Source organism: Homalodisca vitripennis, chromosome 5 (genome assembly GCF_021130785.1).
Source record: "Homalodisca vitripennis isolate AUS2020 chromosome 5, UT_GWSS_2.1, whole genome shotgun sequence".
Classification (NCBI taxonomy): domain Eukaryota; kingdom Metazoa; phylum Arthropoda; class Insecta; order Hemiptera; family Cicadellidae; genus Homalodisca; species Homalodisca vitripennis.
This window is the reverse complement of record NC_060211.1, coordinates 88,214,919-88,232,452: the sequence shown is the minus strand read 5'-3', so window position 1 is coordinate 88,232,452 and position 17,534 is coordinate 88,214,919. Positions and strand designations below refer to the sequence as shown.

At 32.9% G+C, this 17,534-nt stretch overlaps 1 protein-coding gene across 1 annotated transcript; it reads left to right on the top strand.

Moving 5' to 3' along the window:
* The first annotated feature begins 6,359 nt into the window (after positions 1 to 6,359).
* LOC124363548 lies at positions 6,360 to 8,932 on the top strand. Its single transcript, XM_046818799.1, has 3 exons — positions 6,360 to 6,984; positions 7,258 to 7,440; positions 8,881 to 8,932. Exons 1-3 carry the CDS (start codon positions 6,857 to 6,859, stop codon positions 8,930 to 8,932), a joined length of 363 nt encoding a protein of 120 aa, XP_046674755.1. The 5' UTR covers positions 6,360 to 6,856.
* Positions 8,933 to 17,534: the final 8,602 nt, after the last annotated feature.

Below are 17,534 nucleotides of genomic sequence, written 5' to 3'. Positions count from 1 at the left end.
AAAAGATTAAACAAAAAATATATCACGAAACTATAAAAAAGTTCAAAGAATAAAGAAGTAATAAATAAACCGTAATTATTTAATGACGATGACGATTGTAATAAACGTTGACGTGTAATTACTCCTAAGATAATGTCATATATTACTGAAGACATTACTGTCATATAGTAATGTCGTGTATTTGTTTTGTTTTTGAATGATATTAAAAACATTCTGATCTCAGTTCATCTTACCTAACGTTTTAAAATGGCTAAAAGAAACCATTATTTATATTTACATTTTGGAACAACGGATCTAATTTCTAGATTTCCTTGTACTTTAAATTAATTAAAAATATAATTAGAAATTGCTTGGAGTAGATTTTATAGAACAAAATGTAATAAAAATTCAGTACCAATCTGACTTATCACTCGATATTTGAGACAGGTTTTACAAGACACTACTTACATGTCGATAAAATATTCAAATTTAACCGTTGTAACAAAATTGATTACAAGTTTTGTAATTAAATACGACCATTATTGGAATTATACAGGACTAATTAACTTTATTGCTTTTCCACATTAAGTATTAATAGTTTACCATACTTAATTTAAATACATTAGACCAAATTAGTTACTTAGTATGCTTTTTGATCCCGTCATGATATTTTATACTTAATTACACGCCTAGAACGCTTCAGATTATTGTTTGCTCTTTTTAACGTGTTTCCAGGTTAAGTATTAGAGAGGGTGTCTTAGCCGTAACTTCACCTTGTAAAATAAGACATTACTTTAATTTTCGTCTGCGCCTCACAATTTAATTATTCTTTTAAGAGACCGTCGTTTAGGCGTTTATTTCCAGTTCATAATAACATCTACTGGCACACCAAGTTCAGCCTTCAACGTCTGATTTGAGCAAGTTAGTAATTTTGATGAAGCAATCAGAGAATAAGAGAAAATTGTAATATCATTTTTAGTTCATTATTAGAAAACTGCAATTGATGTTTGCGAAGTAAAATACCTCATGCAACAGACTACAAATTGTGAAAAGCGGAATAATTTCCCAATACTTACATCTAAAGAAAATTCTAAGAGTGTGTTACGATTTAATATTTAAATAAAAATGGTTCACTTCATTTGTTGCTAAGTATTAATTTCGAAAATTGCTGGACTAATTCGGAAAATTCCTTTTTTTAATGTTCGTTGAAGACCGAAATAGGTTCCTATGGAGATAATAATAGGAAAAGTTATTATTAAATATATTTATATATTATATTAAAATAATAAGTTTTACTACAGACGCTGATGCACAGCGACAAAATTAAACCATCTAATACATTAGCACATTATAAATACTATTTAAACACTGTTATAAACCTCAATCAAATAAACAAAGCTGTTGATATTTGCATACTGGAAACTGCTTGGCGTCCTTGACATTTTGTATTAAATTTTAATTGGAGCATAAGGAAAAACTGAGGGGTGGATTCGAACATGCCTCTACAGCAAAAAACTTATTAAAAATGGTTATTTGAACTTTCCACTGATTTCATAGATGATTCACTCTTCACCTTATACTGGAAACATAATACAAATTACGTAAGTAAATATATTTCTTAATAGGGGCTACAACGCAAACACAACTGTGGAACCATTAATAAATGAGGCAAGAATTGAATTGAAAGGCCGAAAAGACACTTTGAGACTACAATAACTTCGGGAACCCTGTAGTCCATATACCGTACATGTTAAAAGTATTAACTTTAGGTACAATTTAAAAGAAAACTATCTCAGTTACAGCATTGAAACTTTGTATGCCTTTTTTTTATGCTTTTTAAAGTATAGTTAACCTATTTTAAACTTAATTACAAAAAAAAAATATTAGTAATGATTTTTTTTAAATATACCAAAAAAACACAATTTTTTACAAAAAATATTTTTTTTAAAGGACTTAAAAGCAAATTATCTTAAATAAAATAGGTTAAGTCTTTTGATAATGACTTAAATAAAATACACAAAAAAAATCATGCAGATAGCTTAAAAGGTTTAGTAGAAAAGTGTACCTTCGTGTCAGAATGTGTGATTTTTCAGGAGAGCTCAAGAACTGTACGGTACCCCTTGCAGCCACGCTAAAACATTCCAGGATCATACTTTTTACTTTCTTCTTCTTCCTTGTCTTTTCTTTTTCTCTTTAGGTTTCTTTTCTGCTTTCTTTTCTTCTTAGTAACATCCAGAGCTGCTTTGTTGGCATCTAAAACTCGGTTCTTGTCGATTTGTTTCAGGCCTACAACGCAGTTGCTTCCGGCATCACCACACAGCTTTTGCAACACTTCCACTTTGCCAAGAGCACCACTGTTGAATGTTATAATTGAATCCAACACTCCAATTTTTAAGGTATTGAGCCCAACAAAAGTATTTTTTTGGAATTCTGGTCCAGATTACGTTGTTGAAGGACTCGTTAGGGTTCTGTGTTCGGCCGTGCAGGCATTTTCTGAGTAGGTTAGTGTCCGACAGGTCTTGGTAAATTGATTTTATTTCTAATAAAATAGCCTCAGGTACTGAATGCTTATGATGGTATACCTCACCTGTCAATAAAGACTTTTGGTACTTGCACCAAGATTGTTCACCTTTTGGGCATAGTTCATGGCGAGGTTTCACGTCGGTTGAAAGTAAATGGAAGTAGGTTGCCCAAACAGCCTTCCTCATTTCTTCAACGTCATCCACATTTTCTCGTATAGCTTTGCCATAGTAGGTCTGTACACTGTCTATCAATGCATCTGTCAGCCTACCACGTCCAGAGAGAGGTTTTCCGTCAGGTAACTTATGGCCACGCAACTTAGCCTTCAATCTGCGCAGCCGACTTCCCATTCTCTTCTGGACGTGTCCTACACATTCCAACTTCTTAATTTCAACCTCATCACCATAAGGCTTAGCTTGTTGTACTGACAAAAAAGCTGAGGTTTCACCATCTCCTAAATAACTTGTGTATCTTACACCAAGGGTTTGTTCCGAGCGCCTGAATACCTGAATAGCAGCCTCTACCTCCATACCGCCGCTCGGCCCGTCATAATTCTTTGAGCAATGTTCTCTGTGTGTAGGGCTGTTTTTTAGTTATTTTATTGCATGAACAATATTTTGTCAGTGAAACAGCATCCAAAACTTTCCCTGTATCCATACTCGTGACAGAAAACACGCCATTCAAAGATGTATGGCCACGTTTCTGCCACGTTCCGTCAAAAACAGCCGCTATGTCGGTATTACTCTCGTTTTTCTACAACTGCTTCATGGGCTGCTTGTTTCATTGAAGCAATAGAAACCTCTTCAACAGCACTATGAATAAGTTTGTTATAGGCTTGAAACCTACTTGGTGGCTTTGGAAGATCCAACACTGAACAAAATACTTCTGCCGCAGCCTTACCTTTACCAATGGAACGGAAACCATATACACAACGCACATTTATGTCAAAAAAGTCCTGCTCAGTCTTCTTGCTGGTATAAAATTTATTTTCTAGTCCACAGTTATTGCAACTAAGTACAAACTGTACAGCCAGGCCTTTACGGTTAGCAGGAACTTCACTAATTTCTAAAGAAGCACTTCCACATTTAGCGCACTTTGTGGATGCCAGTAAAATTTGGTTCAAAAGTTCTAAATTAATTATGTAGTTTCCCTTAGTGTTATTTACAGGAAGGTACTCAATATCATCAGCACACAAAGAGATGTATTTACACTTTATTTTAGAAGCAGAGGTATGGACTCTGGCTCTGGATTAGGCCTAAAACTATCAGGAATATTCTCCTCTGAAGTAGGGTTAGAAGAGTTTAGTACATCACTATTATTCTTACTAGTAGTAAACTGATTACCTTTGAATCTATTCTTACCAAACTTCTTGGCCCTAGGCATTTTGTAAGAAACTAAATAATAATACTCACAACAAAATAATTACAAACAATATAATAATATTCAGAAAGTCAACACAAAACTCACAGTGCAAAACGAAAACAAAGCTCATTGACATAAGTAAACAAACACAACACTCATGAAAATAAAAACATATGCTTTTAAATTAAAAGCAGATTAGCCAACCTGACAAAACTAATTGTGTAAAATAACCTCTGTGTCACTAGTATTATGTATAAAAGTGCAAAAGTCAAACTCGTTGCGATGCAACTGAAATCAGACATTCGTTACTGTGTGGTTTGTTGTTAATGATTTTATTTTAATTATTAATAAGTGCCAAACATACATGTGTTATATATCATTTTGTTCAGAATGAAATGAAGAGTAAAAAACAATTAAAAACAAATTTTTTTTTAAGATTTATTTACTACAAGGTTCCCTTAAGTTTGACGTAAGTAAATATATACACATAAAAAATTCATCTTTATTAAAAAACAAACTCAACTATGACATTTGAAATATCTTATACGGAATTGAAATGGTAGGAATTGACACTTTTAGACGCATCGTTGATAAAAAAAGACGTAGGACTTCTAAGTTTTACAGGTGTATTTATATTTTCTTTGTCAGAATAACAAGAAAAACTCAACTTGTGGTACTGGAAATATATGTCACGCAAATACATTACATGGACCAGAAGTATACGCTTTTTAGACCGAAGTCGATTTTGAAAATCAGCATTGTGTTTTTTTCCTATATCAGAGAATCAAGGCAAATTCAACTGTAGCACAGTAAATACATAGCCTTGTAGTGTATTTCAATGGCCATTATAGATATTTTATTCCTCTGTTTGTTGATAAAAAGGCCATAAATGTAAGTTTTCTCAGTTTTACGTAGATAAATATATTTTCTTCGTCAAACACGGTAAAGTCAACTTATTTGAATTTAAAGAAATATCTTAGATCAGAAGCAAATTACAAGAGCCGAAAATAGACGGCCCGTTACATAAGTAGGTTTTAAGACATTTATAAGTATTTATTTTCTTCAGCAGGGCATTAGGAAAGGCCAGCTTAAACTATGGTGTCCGAAATCTAATGTATACGAACCTGAAATGTAAGCTGCCCACACGTATTAAACCTGAAATATAAACCATTATTAAACTTACATTACATTATTTAACTTAACCATGGGCACTAAAATAAGTAATTACCTTATATATGCCTACATTTTAGAAAATATAAATATAAAATGCTTCGTTAGTAGGATAATAAGGTTTTTTTAGTTATGATATTTATGTTGTAAGGTTTTGTAAGTTTGGTTTAGTTTAAGATTAAGGTTGTGACATATTATGAGCAAGGGTTGCTGTGAGAGGATTTAATAATAGGTTAGATTGGCAGTACAATACCCTCAAATGAACCAACACATATTTTATTTTTGACAACATCTCGTTAAATTGATTAAAACTTTTAATTAACAATTGATTGCGTCAACCGACATATTAAGCACAAATAATAATACCTAATAATATTTTAATACCTTAATACTTATTTAATATTAAATTATTCATTACAATTTATTTTTAATTTAATTCATTATAACATTTACTAGTAATTTTGTAGTGTTGCAATAATTATGAGTTCATTGACTAACGTGAGAAACTTTCTTTTAAAATAGCTAAACATTTACATGAATTTACATTTTCAAAATTGTGAACATTTAAATAGATATGGAATTGTAAATGATTAATGAACCCTGATATATACTAAGTTCCTAAAATTACTTACATTTTATTCCACTTCACACTTATTACGCCTAGAGATATTTTTCCGCACACGAACACAAGCACTAGCACTCCCGAACGTCGCTTTTCGAATTCCCGTCCTCGACTTTTTTTTCTCCTCCTTGTTCTTCAGTTTTGATGTTATTCTCCCGCCAGCTCATGACCACGCCTCTGCCAAATCTCTCCATCATAATTGGTGAGTACCAATTTTTCATATCAGCATGTCTGCCCCTTACATCGTCGCACGGTTTTTTTTATATATAAGCATTTCCGCTGCTTAAGCAAGCATTTCCTGTTTGTTCACCATCGGTGTCTGGGCGGATGTGCGTATCCACTTACATCCGGAGGATGTTTTTTCTCGAATTGTAATACAAGACTTCCTTTCCAGCAACTATCTGTACATCGATTCTATGAATTTTATTTTACTAATAATTACATATCCTCCTGAGTCCCAGAGTAAATCTGTGTTTTAAAGTGTCAAAATCCTAAGTGGCTATATTTAGTACAAGTGCCTGACTGTGCTTGAGTCCTGGACAACCATCCCTCTAAAGTGGGTCAAAGACCTAAGTGGCTATTTTTAGCCACTCGCAAAAAAAAATTCACAGAGTCCCTCCTAGTTGTGTTATTCCCATTCAGGTCGCAGCACTTGATAGAAAGAACAGTTTTTGGCCATAGTAGTGCAAAGTTTTGCCACCCAGAATGCTCTAGGTATGCTCCAGTCTTCTTAACCTAAAAATGACTGACCCTCCAGAAAAACGTGACCGGCCAAAACGTTCATGTAAGTACTTTATTAATATATTTTAGCCTTAGCTCGTACTGATATCATTAGATAAGAACTATGTCTGCATTTTAAACGATAAATTGTGACAATCGGCTTTTGTTTAAAGTAGCTATAACAGGTTTATTTTTGTAGTTTCCTAAAAATAGGCACTTAGGCGCTATAGACTATAAACCCATATTTTTATAGTTCCTTTTTTTAGTCACTTAGGTCGTTAGCTAAAATGTTTTTCTTTAAAAAAATAATAACAGCTGACAAATATATAATGTAGTTGATTATTTATGTGTTTTTAGGTCAAGGCAATCAAAACCCTCACTACGAACCAGTCAATCTAGATGATTCTGAGATTGAGGGCGCGTTAAATGATGATGATGAAGAAGGGGACTTGTTGAGACACAGAGACCGCTTTTTTGATGTGAATGAAGTTATTGGAAATTGGAGTGATGACACCGATGAAGACCCCACATACGAGCCTCCCAATGAGCCGGATCGTAAGGAAGACACGTCAGAAGAGGATCCACAACCAGAAGCAATCCAGCGAAAAGAAGTAAGATAACTACCTGAATTCCAAAATTACTTATTATCTCATGTATTTGAAATTATTACTAAAATATGTATTATAGTCCTTGTAATTTTATAATAAGGTTGCTATAACAAAGCTTAGTACATTTAAAGGAAGTAAAAAAATATGTATGTCAGGTTGTTTAATTCTGGAACCATTGAGAGAAAAGTTTAGTAATTTCAAGATTATTTTATTTAACAATCTTTTTATTTAATTGTTTGAAAGTAGCAAAAATATTATGGAATTGTTTTGTTCCAGGGAAAGAGGAAGAAGGCGCTCACTAAGAAAAAGGGAGATGGGGCTAAGAAATCGAGAAAAAACGAAAAATCAGGACAAGGATTTTTCACCCCCATGGAGGACAGGACCATTCAATCCGACACCTTTGACGATTGCTCAACCAGCATACCTACCTATCGACAGTGATGACTGGACAGCTGAACAGTATGTACAGCAGTATTTCGACGATGATATTCTTAAAAAAATAGTTGAGAAATCAAATCAGAACTACTTGTTGAAAACAGGAAAGGACCTAAAACTAAGACTACCTGAGTTAAAAATTTGGCTAGGCATAAACTTTGTGATTTCAGCTCTACAAGTACCATTGATTAGAATGTGTTGGGAAAAAAAGTGGAGGATTCCACTTGTAGCAAACAACATGGCGAGAGATCGCTTTTTCCTTATTAGGAACTGGATAAAACTTGTTTTTGATAACGAAATTACAGCAGACGAAAGAAAAGCTGATAGGCTGTGGAAGGTAAGACCTTTACTTGACCGAATCTTAGAGGGCTGTTTGAAACAGAACAAACCACAGGAATTGAGTATCGACGAGATGATAGTGCCTTTTTCTGGAACGTGTCTAGTCAAGCAACACATACCCAACAAACCCAACCCAACGGGTTTGAAAGTTTATGTTCTTGCTAATCCAAACGGAATTGTTTGTGATTTTACTGTTTATCAAGGACCAGCCACATACGTAGAAAACCCAGAACTTGAGCAATTCTGGCAGTGTGAATCAGCTGTCCTTCAGCTTACTAGGTCTTTAGTTCCCGGCCACACATTGTATGCCGATAGATTTTTCACTTCAGTTAGGCTTGCTGACGAACTCCTGAAAAAAGGTTTTAGATTAACTGGAACAATCAGGAAAGACAGAATTCCCGAAACTACTGACCTTCCAAGTGACAAAGAGTTTAAGAAAGCAAATGAAAGGGGCACCAGTTTTTGCACTGTAAGAGAAGAAAAAGATAAAAATGGAACAAAGACAGAGGGAAAAGTAGCTATAACAAAGTGGTTAGACAACAACTGTGTATGTATGATATCTACTGCTGAGTCAATCGAGCCTTTGTGTGAAGTAAAAAGGTGGTCTAAGGCCAGCAAACAGTTTATCAATGTTTCTCAACCTAAAGTTATCAATGCATATAATGCAAAAATGGGAGGCGTAGACTTAGCTGATAGAATGCTATCGTATTGCTCCTCACGAGCCCGGACAAAGAAATGGACATTGAGATGTATCCTTCATTTCTTTGATTTGAGCCTTAGTAACAGTTGGCTTCAGATGCGGGAAACCAAACAAAAAATACAAATTCCAGCCAAAAGAATTCCGCAATTCAGGACTTTTAAACTTAAATTTGGGGAGTTGCTAATTGAGATGAACTCAGCCAATGAAGCTGTTGCTTCGAATGACAAAGATCTAGAAGATAAGGTGGATAACCCATTTGGAGACAGACGAGTACGGGCTGACCCTACTCCAGAAAAAAAGAATTGAAGAAGCAGCTCATCTACCTGAGGTTACAAAAGGAATTCAAAAAAGGTGTGCTATGCAGAATTGCAAGAAAAAATCTACTGTATATTGTGTAAAGTGTAATGTGTATCTTTGTTTGGTAGGTGGGCGGAATTGTTTCCGAAAGTTCCATTCGAAGTGAACTTTTCACAGTGACTCCAAGATGAACTTTTACAAATAAATGTAAAATGCCTTCTAAACAACTCTTTTTATACTTATACATGTAATAATAAAACATTTTCAATTAAGGTCCTGCGTTAATATTTTTTTCCTCTGAAGACCTAAGTGCCTATTTTTAGGACATCTATAACACCATTTGTAATAACGTAAAAAATACATAATGTGATTTTTCTCAAACAACAATGATATGAGAACATAATTTAACCTTAATTGTAAAAGAATTAACACTTTTTTACCCTGGGACTCAAGTGGGGTCGGAATGATTGCCTAAAAAAAGGCACTTAGGGCGTTTGGTCCAATTTGCTCCATAAATATTTGGGACTCAAGGTAGGTTGAGACCTAGTGCCTATATTTAGGCACTCTAGACTCAGGAGGATATGTCTTACATTCCCCTGGCTTAATGACGATTCTACCTACGAATCGTACTTATTGTCTAATTAAGGTTATCCATTGGATAGTCACGTTCATGTACTGTAGGCTTCAGGAATTTTATTTTGATGTTGTTAATGTGGATGAAGTAGAGGTCTATAAAAAGAAGTAGTGTTAATATAGAAGTCCAGGCTAATAAAATGTACAAAATGAGTTCCGTGTTGTTTACTATGTTGTTGTCGTCGTGTTTTAGCTGGAAGTGGTGTTGTCCTTGTATGAATGGGAGGTGTTCTGCTACCATTATTTGTTGATGTATGATGGTTTGTAATGTGGTAAGGTTGTTCTGTATCTTGCAATAGGTTTGAGAGTTTTTGAGGTTCTTAGGGCAGAAATTTAGAGAGGGTTCGTTTTTAGGTAAATTTTGCTGTGTGTTGAAAGGAATTTTGTATATGATAGGTATGGAACTGATATAAGGTAGTGTCTGAGGCACTGAAGTAAAGTACGCTCCTGTTAAGATTTGTACTAGAGGCTTATTGGGTTCTCCTATGTTGTGGGTTGATGTGCTGGCAAAGGTGGTCGAAAGAGGCATGGCAAGAGCTGTGAGTAGTAGTAGGAAGTGCTGTGAAGAAATCATCTGTCTCGTGGGTGGTCGGGATCGGTTAGAGTGCTGTAGACTGGTGTCTTGTAGACTGGTTTCTCAGGTTGTAGTTGGCATTTTGGTGTCAGAATTCTAAAACTTAATATCTACAGGTTACATATACATTTTAGGTTAATATTTTATAATTAATACACATTTATACCTAAGGTTTTTATTTACAGAAATCTTTTAATGACCCCTCGATGGTGTTTCGTATTTCCCTAGCTCTATGTAATAATATTTACTAAGCATCTTAATCTCTAGTGTTCTTAAATAAGGTTCGATATTATGTTAATTTATTATATTAAAAAACGATACTACGCACCTTTGTTTCTGAGGAATATGTAATATCCTTTCTTTGTGCTTATTGTCCATAGTCATTATTATGATTATAATATATGTTGCCAAAAGAAGGCTGTATAGTTTGTTAATGAGCAATATTGCTGTGCTAATACATGCTATTTAGATATATGTTACTTTCCTTCAATGGTATATTAGATATGTAATATTTAAACATGTCATTTAAGTCATTTACATGTCATATATTGAAGTATTTGTTTTTCATAGGATTATATAATATATAACATCTATGTCTCTTTCTTTGAGATGCATCTCAGGAAAATTGAGCCCTTGTATGGTATATTAAGTTAACATTGTTATCTACTAACTTGAATAAATATGATATATGTAGTACACTTTATCATATTTTATATTCCTTATTACCAGGCTATATATTCACACATATCCCTCAGGTAAGTCTAATATGTACGTTGTGTCAAGTTAGAGTACGCTATGTTATTGTAGTAAACGAGTACGTGGGAAACATTACTTGCATACTAAGCTGTCTGAACCACCAGGGCCCTTGGCGACCCAGACCGCTGGTACAAGGCAATGCCCCCTAGTCATAGTCACAACACAGTCGGTGTAATATAGCGTGGGAAGTTAATTGAGTTAGCAGAAAACTTATTTGCCTGGGAGACATACCAGAGTCACGGTCAAGTCTTACTAGCCAGTCTAAGTACGGTTACCGTGGGTTACAGGCTCTGCTCGTGTCGTGTCGTGTGTGCTGTGTTAGTGTCCTGTATATTGGGATTATCTATACCAATATCTTTGGTACGTGTAACCTATCACTTAATCACTAAGTTACACTAAAATTACATTAAAATACAAAGTCAGGCGTTTTAATTTTCTAAATCTTTTATGTCTTATTCTCTATTGTTTTCCGACACAACATCGAGATTTTAATATACATTTTTATTTCTGTTAGACTTACTTCAGTGACTCTCAAGGTTATATAACGTTATAATGAACCATTCAAACCGTAATCAAGTTAACCGGTCTCTCAACTCCTGGAGTATAATACCTATTCTTTAAAGCGATTCTTGCGTGACTATGTAGTAGCTTTTTACCCTCATATATTATGAAAGTATTGCGAAGATACTATTCACTCTCTTCAAATTTTACTACAAGGCAGTGAGTGCACAGTGATGTTCATGAGAAATATTGTATATTTTATTCTTGAATATTTTATTATCGCTCAAGTCCCTTCATATTCTCTTATAGAATAATTTCATTCTAGCAACATGTATTTTTTGTTCTGTTAACCTTCCCCTGTGGTAAATGTCTACTGCATATGTCACTTCGTTAATTTTTTTCTTGACAACGAAAGGACCTCTAAATGGTGTTTGAAATTTACTATATTTTTTTGTGTGGTCTTTCGGGAAATGGACCAAGACTTCATCGCCGGGATTTAAATCCAAATGAGTTTTGTCACGGTAAAAGAATTTCTTTTGCGCTTCCTGGGCTTTTTTCATGATTTTCGGCATATCTTTGCGTATTTGCTCTAAAATTTCTATATTTTCCAACACCATTTTTTTGGGATTAACCTGTAAATATATACAATCAGATGGTAAGTTAGCTTCGTAACCAAACATGAGGTAGTGCGGTGTGTAGCCTGTTGAAATGTTTACAGACGTGTTGTAGGCAAATGCAACTATTTGTACATATTTTGACCAAGTTTGGGGTTTTTTCCACCACAACGTAATGAGATATTGCCTGAATTAGCGTGTGGTTGTATTTTTCAACCGCACCTTGTACTTGTAACATATAAGCCGCGCCTGGCCTTTGTTCAATCCCGAGTGCATTTAGTAACTGTGAAATTACAGAATTCATAAAGTGTGTTCCTCTGTCTTGCTTAAACAAGCATTTCCTGTTTGTTCACCATCGGTGTCTGGGCGGATGTGCGTATCCACTTACATCCGGAGGATGTTTGTCTCGAATTTTAATACAAGACTTCCTTCCATATATAATATCTGTACATCGATTCTATGAATTTTATTTCACTAATAATTACATATGTCTTACAATGTTTTACAAGACTCCACCAGTAATAAGATTATATTGCTTATTATTAACTCAAGAATTCCTTTTGTACAAGAGTAGCGTGTTAATGACGTATCGCTGATTCTGCAGAATTGTGTATACTGTATTTCCTGTTTCTCAGGTGTAGAAATTCTAATGCCTTAGTACATATATATTTCATTTTGGACTATCTGTTTAATAAGTTTAAAATCGAAAATTCCGTTTTTTAGCGTAGGGGATTAATAGCACTTATCTGGTTCTGCAGAATTAAATTCGCTTTATTTCCTGTTTCTTAGGGCGGAAATTTATAATAACTTAGAACATATTCATTTTATTTTGTACTATCTGTTTAAAGTTTCAACCTACAAATTCCGCTTTTACATGATTAGCGTGTTAATTTCGTATAACTAGTTCTGCATAATTAATTTATCTATATTTAATGTCCCTAAGGGGTACAAACTCTAATACCTCGGAGCATATTCATTCTATTTTAGTACTATATTTTTATTAAGTTTCAACTCAAAAGTTCCATGTGTACAAGGGTATCGCGTAAATAGCGCTCTATGGTTCTGTAGAATTGAATGTGATATATTTCCTGTTCCGTAGAGGTAGAAATTCTAATACTTCAGTGTATTATTCAATTTATTTTAGACTATCTGTTTAATACTATTCAACTCGAAAATTCCGTTTGTACAATGGTAGCGCGTCTTTGGTTCTGAAGAATTGTATATCCTGTATTTCCTCCTCCTTAGGGGTACAAATTCTAATACTTCGGTACATAATCATTCTCTTTTGTATCCGTTTAGTAAGTTTCAAATAAAAAATACCGTTTTTACAATGGTAGCTGAGATGGATATCCTTTAATTCTTGTACAATGACATCGCTTTGATTTTCAGTATCGACTTAATGCTGCTGTTTTACCATTCAGGTATTTCTCGTCTGTGCTCTGTTCTTTAAATGCCTTTTTAGGATACCAGCATTTAGGGATATTATCCCAGTTTATTTTATACAATTTACCAATATAATATTTTACAGCTTTGATTATCCAATGTCATAAAAATACACGTAACTGTATGAAGTGATAGAGCAAGATCCAAAATATTACCACCCAAAAATGCCAAAAAAATTTCAGTTAGCTGTTAAAATTATTTCAATTTAAAATTAAAAATTTTCTGAATAAATATTTTTTTATAGTAAACCAAACAAGAAAGTAAGTATAATCGTGTTGTAATACTAGACCTAGGCAAAGTAACGTTTTCTCAATAGTCTAAGAATTAGCAGAAATAATCGTTTCGTTTAAAATTATTTTCGTCAAATGTAATCCAAAATAAGGCATCTTACTGAGGGACCCTCAATATTTAGGACATAACGGGGCAGCATCTGCTAGAGATAGGTCCTAGGTCTGGGTTGTCGCTAAGACCTCTGAGTTCTATCTTTCCTTTGGTTATCACAGTTAGATATGTTATAAAATAAAAAAATATTTCATAGTTTTAGTATTATATGTTTCTTTATATACTCCATTTGTTTCAACACTATTGAACATTTTCTGCTAGATTTAATATCTTATTAAACTATTGTTTTTAAATGTATCATGACTTTTCTCAATCCAAAGCAAGAAGAATAACATTCTATATCATCAATTCATCGTTAAAAGAATGTATTTATTCATCATAGTCTAATCATTAATCTACTCTTAATTATAAGTTTATGTGTTCAAAATTCAGTTAAAAAAAACCCATATTGTGTTACTTATGAGAGTTAAAATAGGAGTTTAGTTCATTAAACATTATAATGTGTTTGCTTTAAAGGTAGTATTTTATTATTAAATCAAATAAATATGTTATTGCTTTGATCACAGTTAATAAAATGGAGGCATTCAAACGATTATTATCTTTGCAAGGAACAAAGTCCGTACACAACTCAATTAAACTGAAGCAGTATAAGACAATATCGTTTAACTACCTGTTAAAACATATTAAGAAAAATAACTTAACTATGCTGTAGAAACTGGACTTCCTTTGCTTGATCGATTTATCGTATGCGTTATTGTTACTAAGTAAAACAATAAAAAAATTCACTATTATTTGTTGTCAACTAAATAATAACATTTCACCCCAATATGGGGTAGATTGGTTGTGATCAAGTTGATCAGCTAATTGAACACACTTTAACCTACATTATAGCCTGTATAGAAGCTGTTAAACTGGACTGTGGCATACCGCAGCAGCCTGGAATGTTATAATGAAACAATCCAAACCGGGCTAATTAAGCCATGTTGTGGTGGAACTAACCGCAGCGAGACTATAGTTCCATAACGACTCTGTCGAACATAACAATGAGGCCAAATATGCAAATGCAAATATTGGATTACATGTGTAAATCAGAATTTAATTAGAGTAAAATGAAGAATAGTGCGAATTAATGTGGCAATCAAAGAGAATTTGTTAAATTAAGAAAGAAATAAGCATGTGTCAAAAGACCCTTTAAATTACATACGATGTATATTGCAATTTAAGTAAGTTTATTAATTAGGAATGCAGAGATAAAAACCGATGAAAGTGAGATTGGGAGTAGTACGTAGGTTCACGCACGTTAGGCTGCTGATATGAAGATTTTTGAAGATTGAAGATTTTTTTGCAAATTAGTTTTAAAATAGCTGATTCACTTTAACGAAAATCTATACTCTACCTATACAGTAATTTGAACGCAGCCACGAATTAAGTATAGAACAATGTGAAGTAGGGTTTATCTCAAGAATATGCTGTGTGCTTCTTCCTATTGTACTAATTATTTTGAGATTTCAACTTTCTAAATCATTACCTGCAAGTCATTATTATACATGTTAGCGAATAGTGTTTGAACAATTTGTTTAAGGTATATTATTGATGATGGATGAGTTGCAACGATAATAGGGTTGCAAATATCTGCCATCATTATTGATGCAAAAGTAAATCACTATGTTTCGAGGATTTCAAACTTAGTGTTACATTTTATCCTCTACTTCAGGTGTAAAAACCTGAAACCATTACTATTACCTGTCGCTAGGTTCTCTAGGTTGCCTTTACCATTGTACTAAAGAGTGATGTAAGTGAATCAGTATGTATATAAATATTTAGTAACAAATATGAATGTATGCTAACAACTTTATGTAAAAATTAAAACTATTTGATATCATCCAAAAGTAACTTAAATGATAACCAAGAGCTACAAGTATAAAAATTGTGTATATAAAGCTCTTAATATAGAACTGCCGGAAACTACTCATTGTTGAATCGTGGGGTAATTGAGCCGTCATAAAGAAAAAGGATATATTCCCACCCAAAATCTAGAGGAAAAGTAATAAAGTACCAGACACAAGCTAGGTAGATACCTTACGATTGACTTTTACAGAGTTATTACTTTTTGCATTTAATTATGTCATCTTGTCGGTCAACCAACTTGTATCTGAAGGTGAAAAACATTGTTGTAAACAATAAACATTTTATAAATTGCTAGGAAGGTTTCAAAGAAATTTGCTAAACGTAGTTAACCTCATGGCAGAGAGTTCAAAAAAATTAGCATTTAAAACTAAAAATTACCAATTACACAAGCTTCATATATAAAACTTTGATTTAATTGAAGTTATTTACAACAAATTTTACCATACTATGTTTTTAATACCTTCTATAGTTTCAAAATCATGTAACATTTTGAGAGCTACTTAAAAATATAACAGCTCTAGGCATGAAAATATCAATAAGTTCCAAAATATAACAAATTACAACAAAGTTTAGCACAATAATTAAGAATCAAGGAATTTTGAAGGCCATGTGCATTAAAACAATTTTTGGTATGGATGCTCTTTTTATAATTTTTATAACTAAATTTTTTTGTTTTTACGCAATAGTATTGTAAAAATATGTTATTGAATAGATTTACCTTATTAGTAAATTATTTATAAAAGCTTATTCCTTTCTTAACAGGCTGAGTTAATCCACTTTAACCAGTAGATTATCATTAAATTTATAAACCTACATAACAACCTGAGTTTGTTGATCATGAGCATACTATGCACTAAATTGTATCATACGCTTTTCATAAAAATGACTCGTAAAGTATGAATTATTATTACTAGTATTAGGGAAATTCTAAGATATTTACAATTTAACTTTGTACACGGTTGGCCTAATGAGAAGTTAAATCTAAATTTTTTTCCAGAAGACTTTTTCGAAGTTTTAGCCTACAATAGTTTTTTAAGCCTTTGAAGCTTTTTATTAAAACATAATATATTCTTAGCAGTAATTGACACACTTCATAGAAATGAGGAAAGGGGTAATTTCGTAAAAGTGGAGTGTTCGACTGAAAGTCAGGTTTAATAAAAGGCCAACTAAAAATTCTGATTTGATATAAGTCTGCAATAATCTATTCTTAACTCTTCGGAGGAAGCTTCAAGAAAACTTTTAAACTTCGCGAAAGAGAGGCTAAACCTTTCAAACCTGTATCTTTCACTCAAAACTTATTTTATTGACGTAAATCCAACATTTCGATAGGTTGTTAAATACAATGTTTAATTGTTCAATGTGCTACGGGCAATATTATAATATTCAATTTGATTGTGAAATCGGTTAATTTAGTATTGGGAGATCTAACTAATTTAGAAACTTTAATAAACATACATACAAGTACTGTATTTTACTCAGATTATGTGACACATTCGTGTATTCAACGCTTTTTATTAAAATTTTCTAAATAGGTTTAGAGAAAACCACACTTATACCAATAATAATTTACATGTCCTTCTATCAAAATACAAGATATAACTAACAGAATAGGTAAATGAATAAACTGTGACACACATAAAACCCTTTTTTTATTTCCTGTAAAAATGAAAATTTTAGGGTATTAAAACGATAAATTTAAAACAGTTAAGTTTTTTAGAATCGTTTATAAAAATATAAATACTTTTAACCCGTTTGGACGTATATTACGAACATCTTCAAATTAGGCACCTCCCATAGTTCAGCTTGAATATTTTTCTTATGGGGCCACGGGTATATCCGGCTCCTATATAGAGTCACATTCTGCTCTATTTTCATCTTTGATAATACGCACTCAAAAAAAGCGAAATTAGAAAGCAAATTGTAAATTACCTTGTGTATATAGATATTTCAAATCATCTTTAAACATGTAAAATTAAAAATTACGTTGAGTTTGGAGTGTGAATAAGTGGGA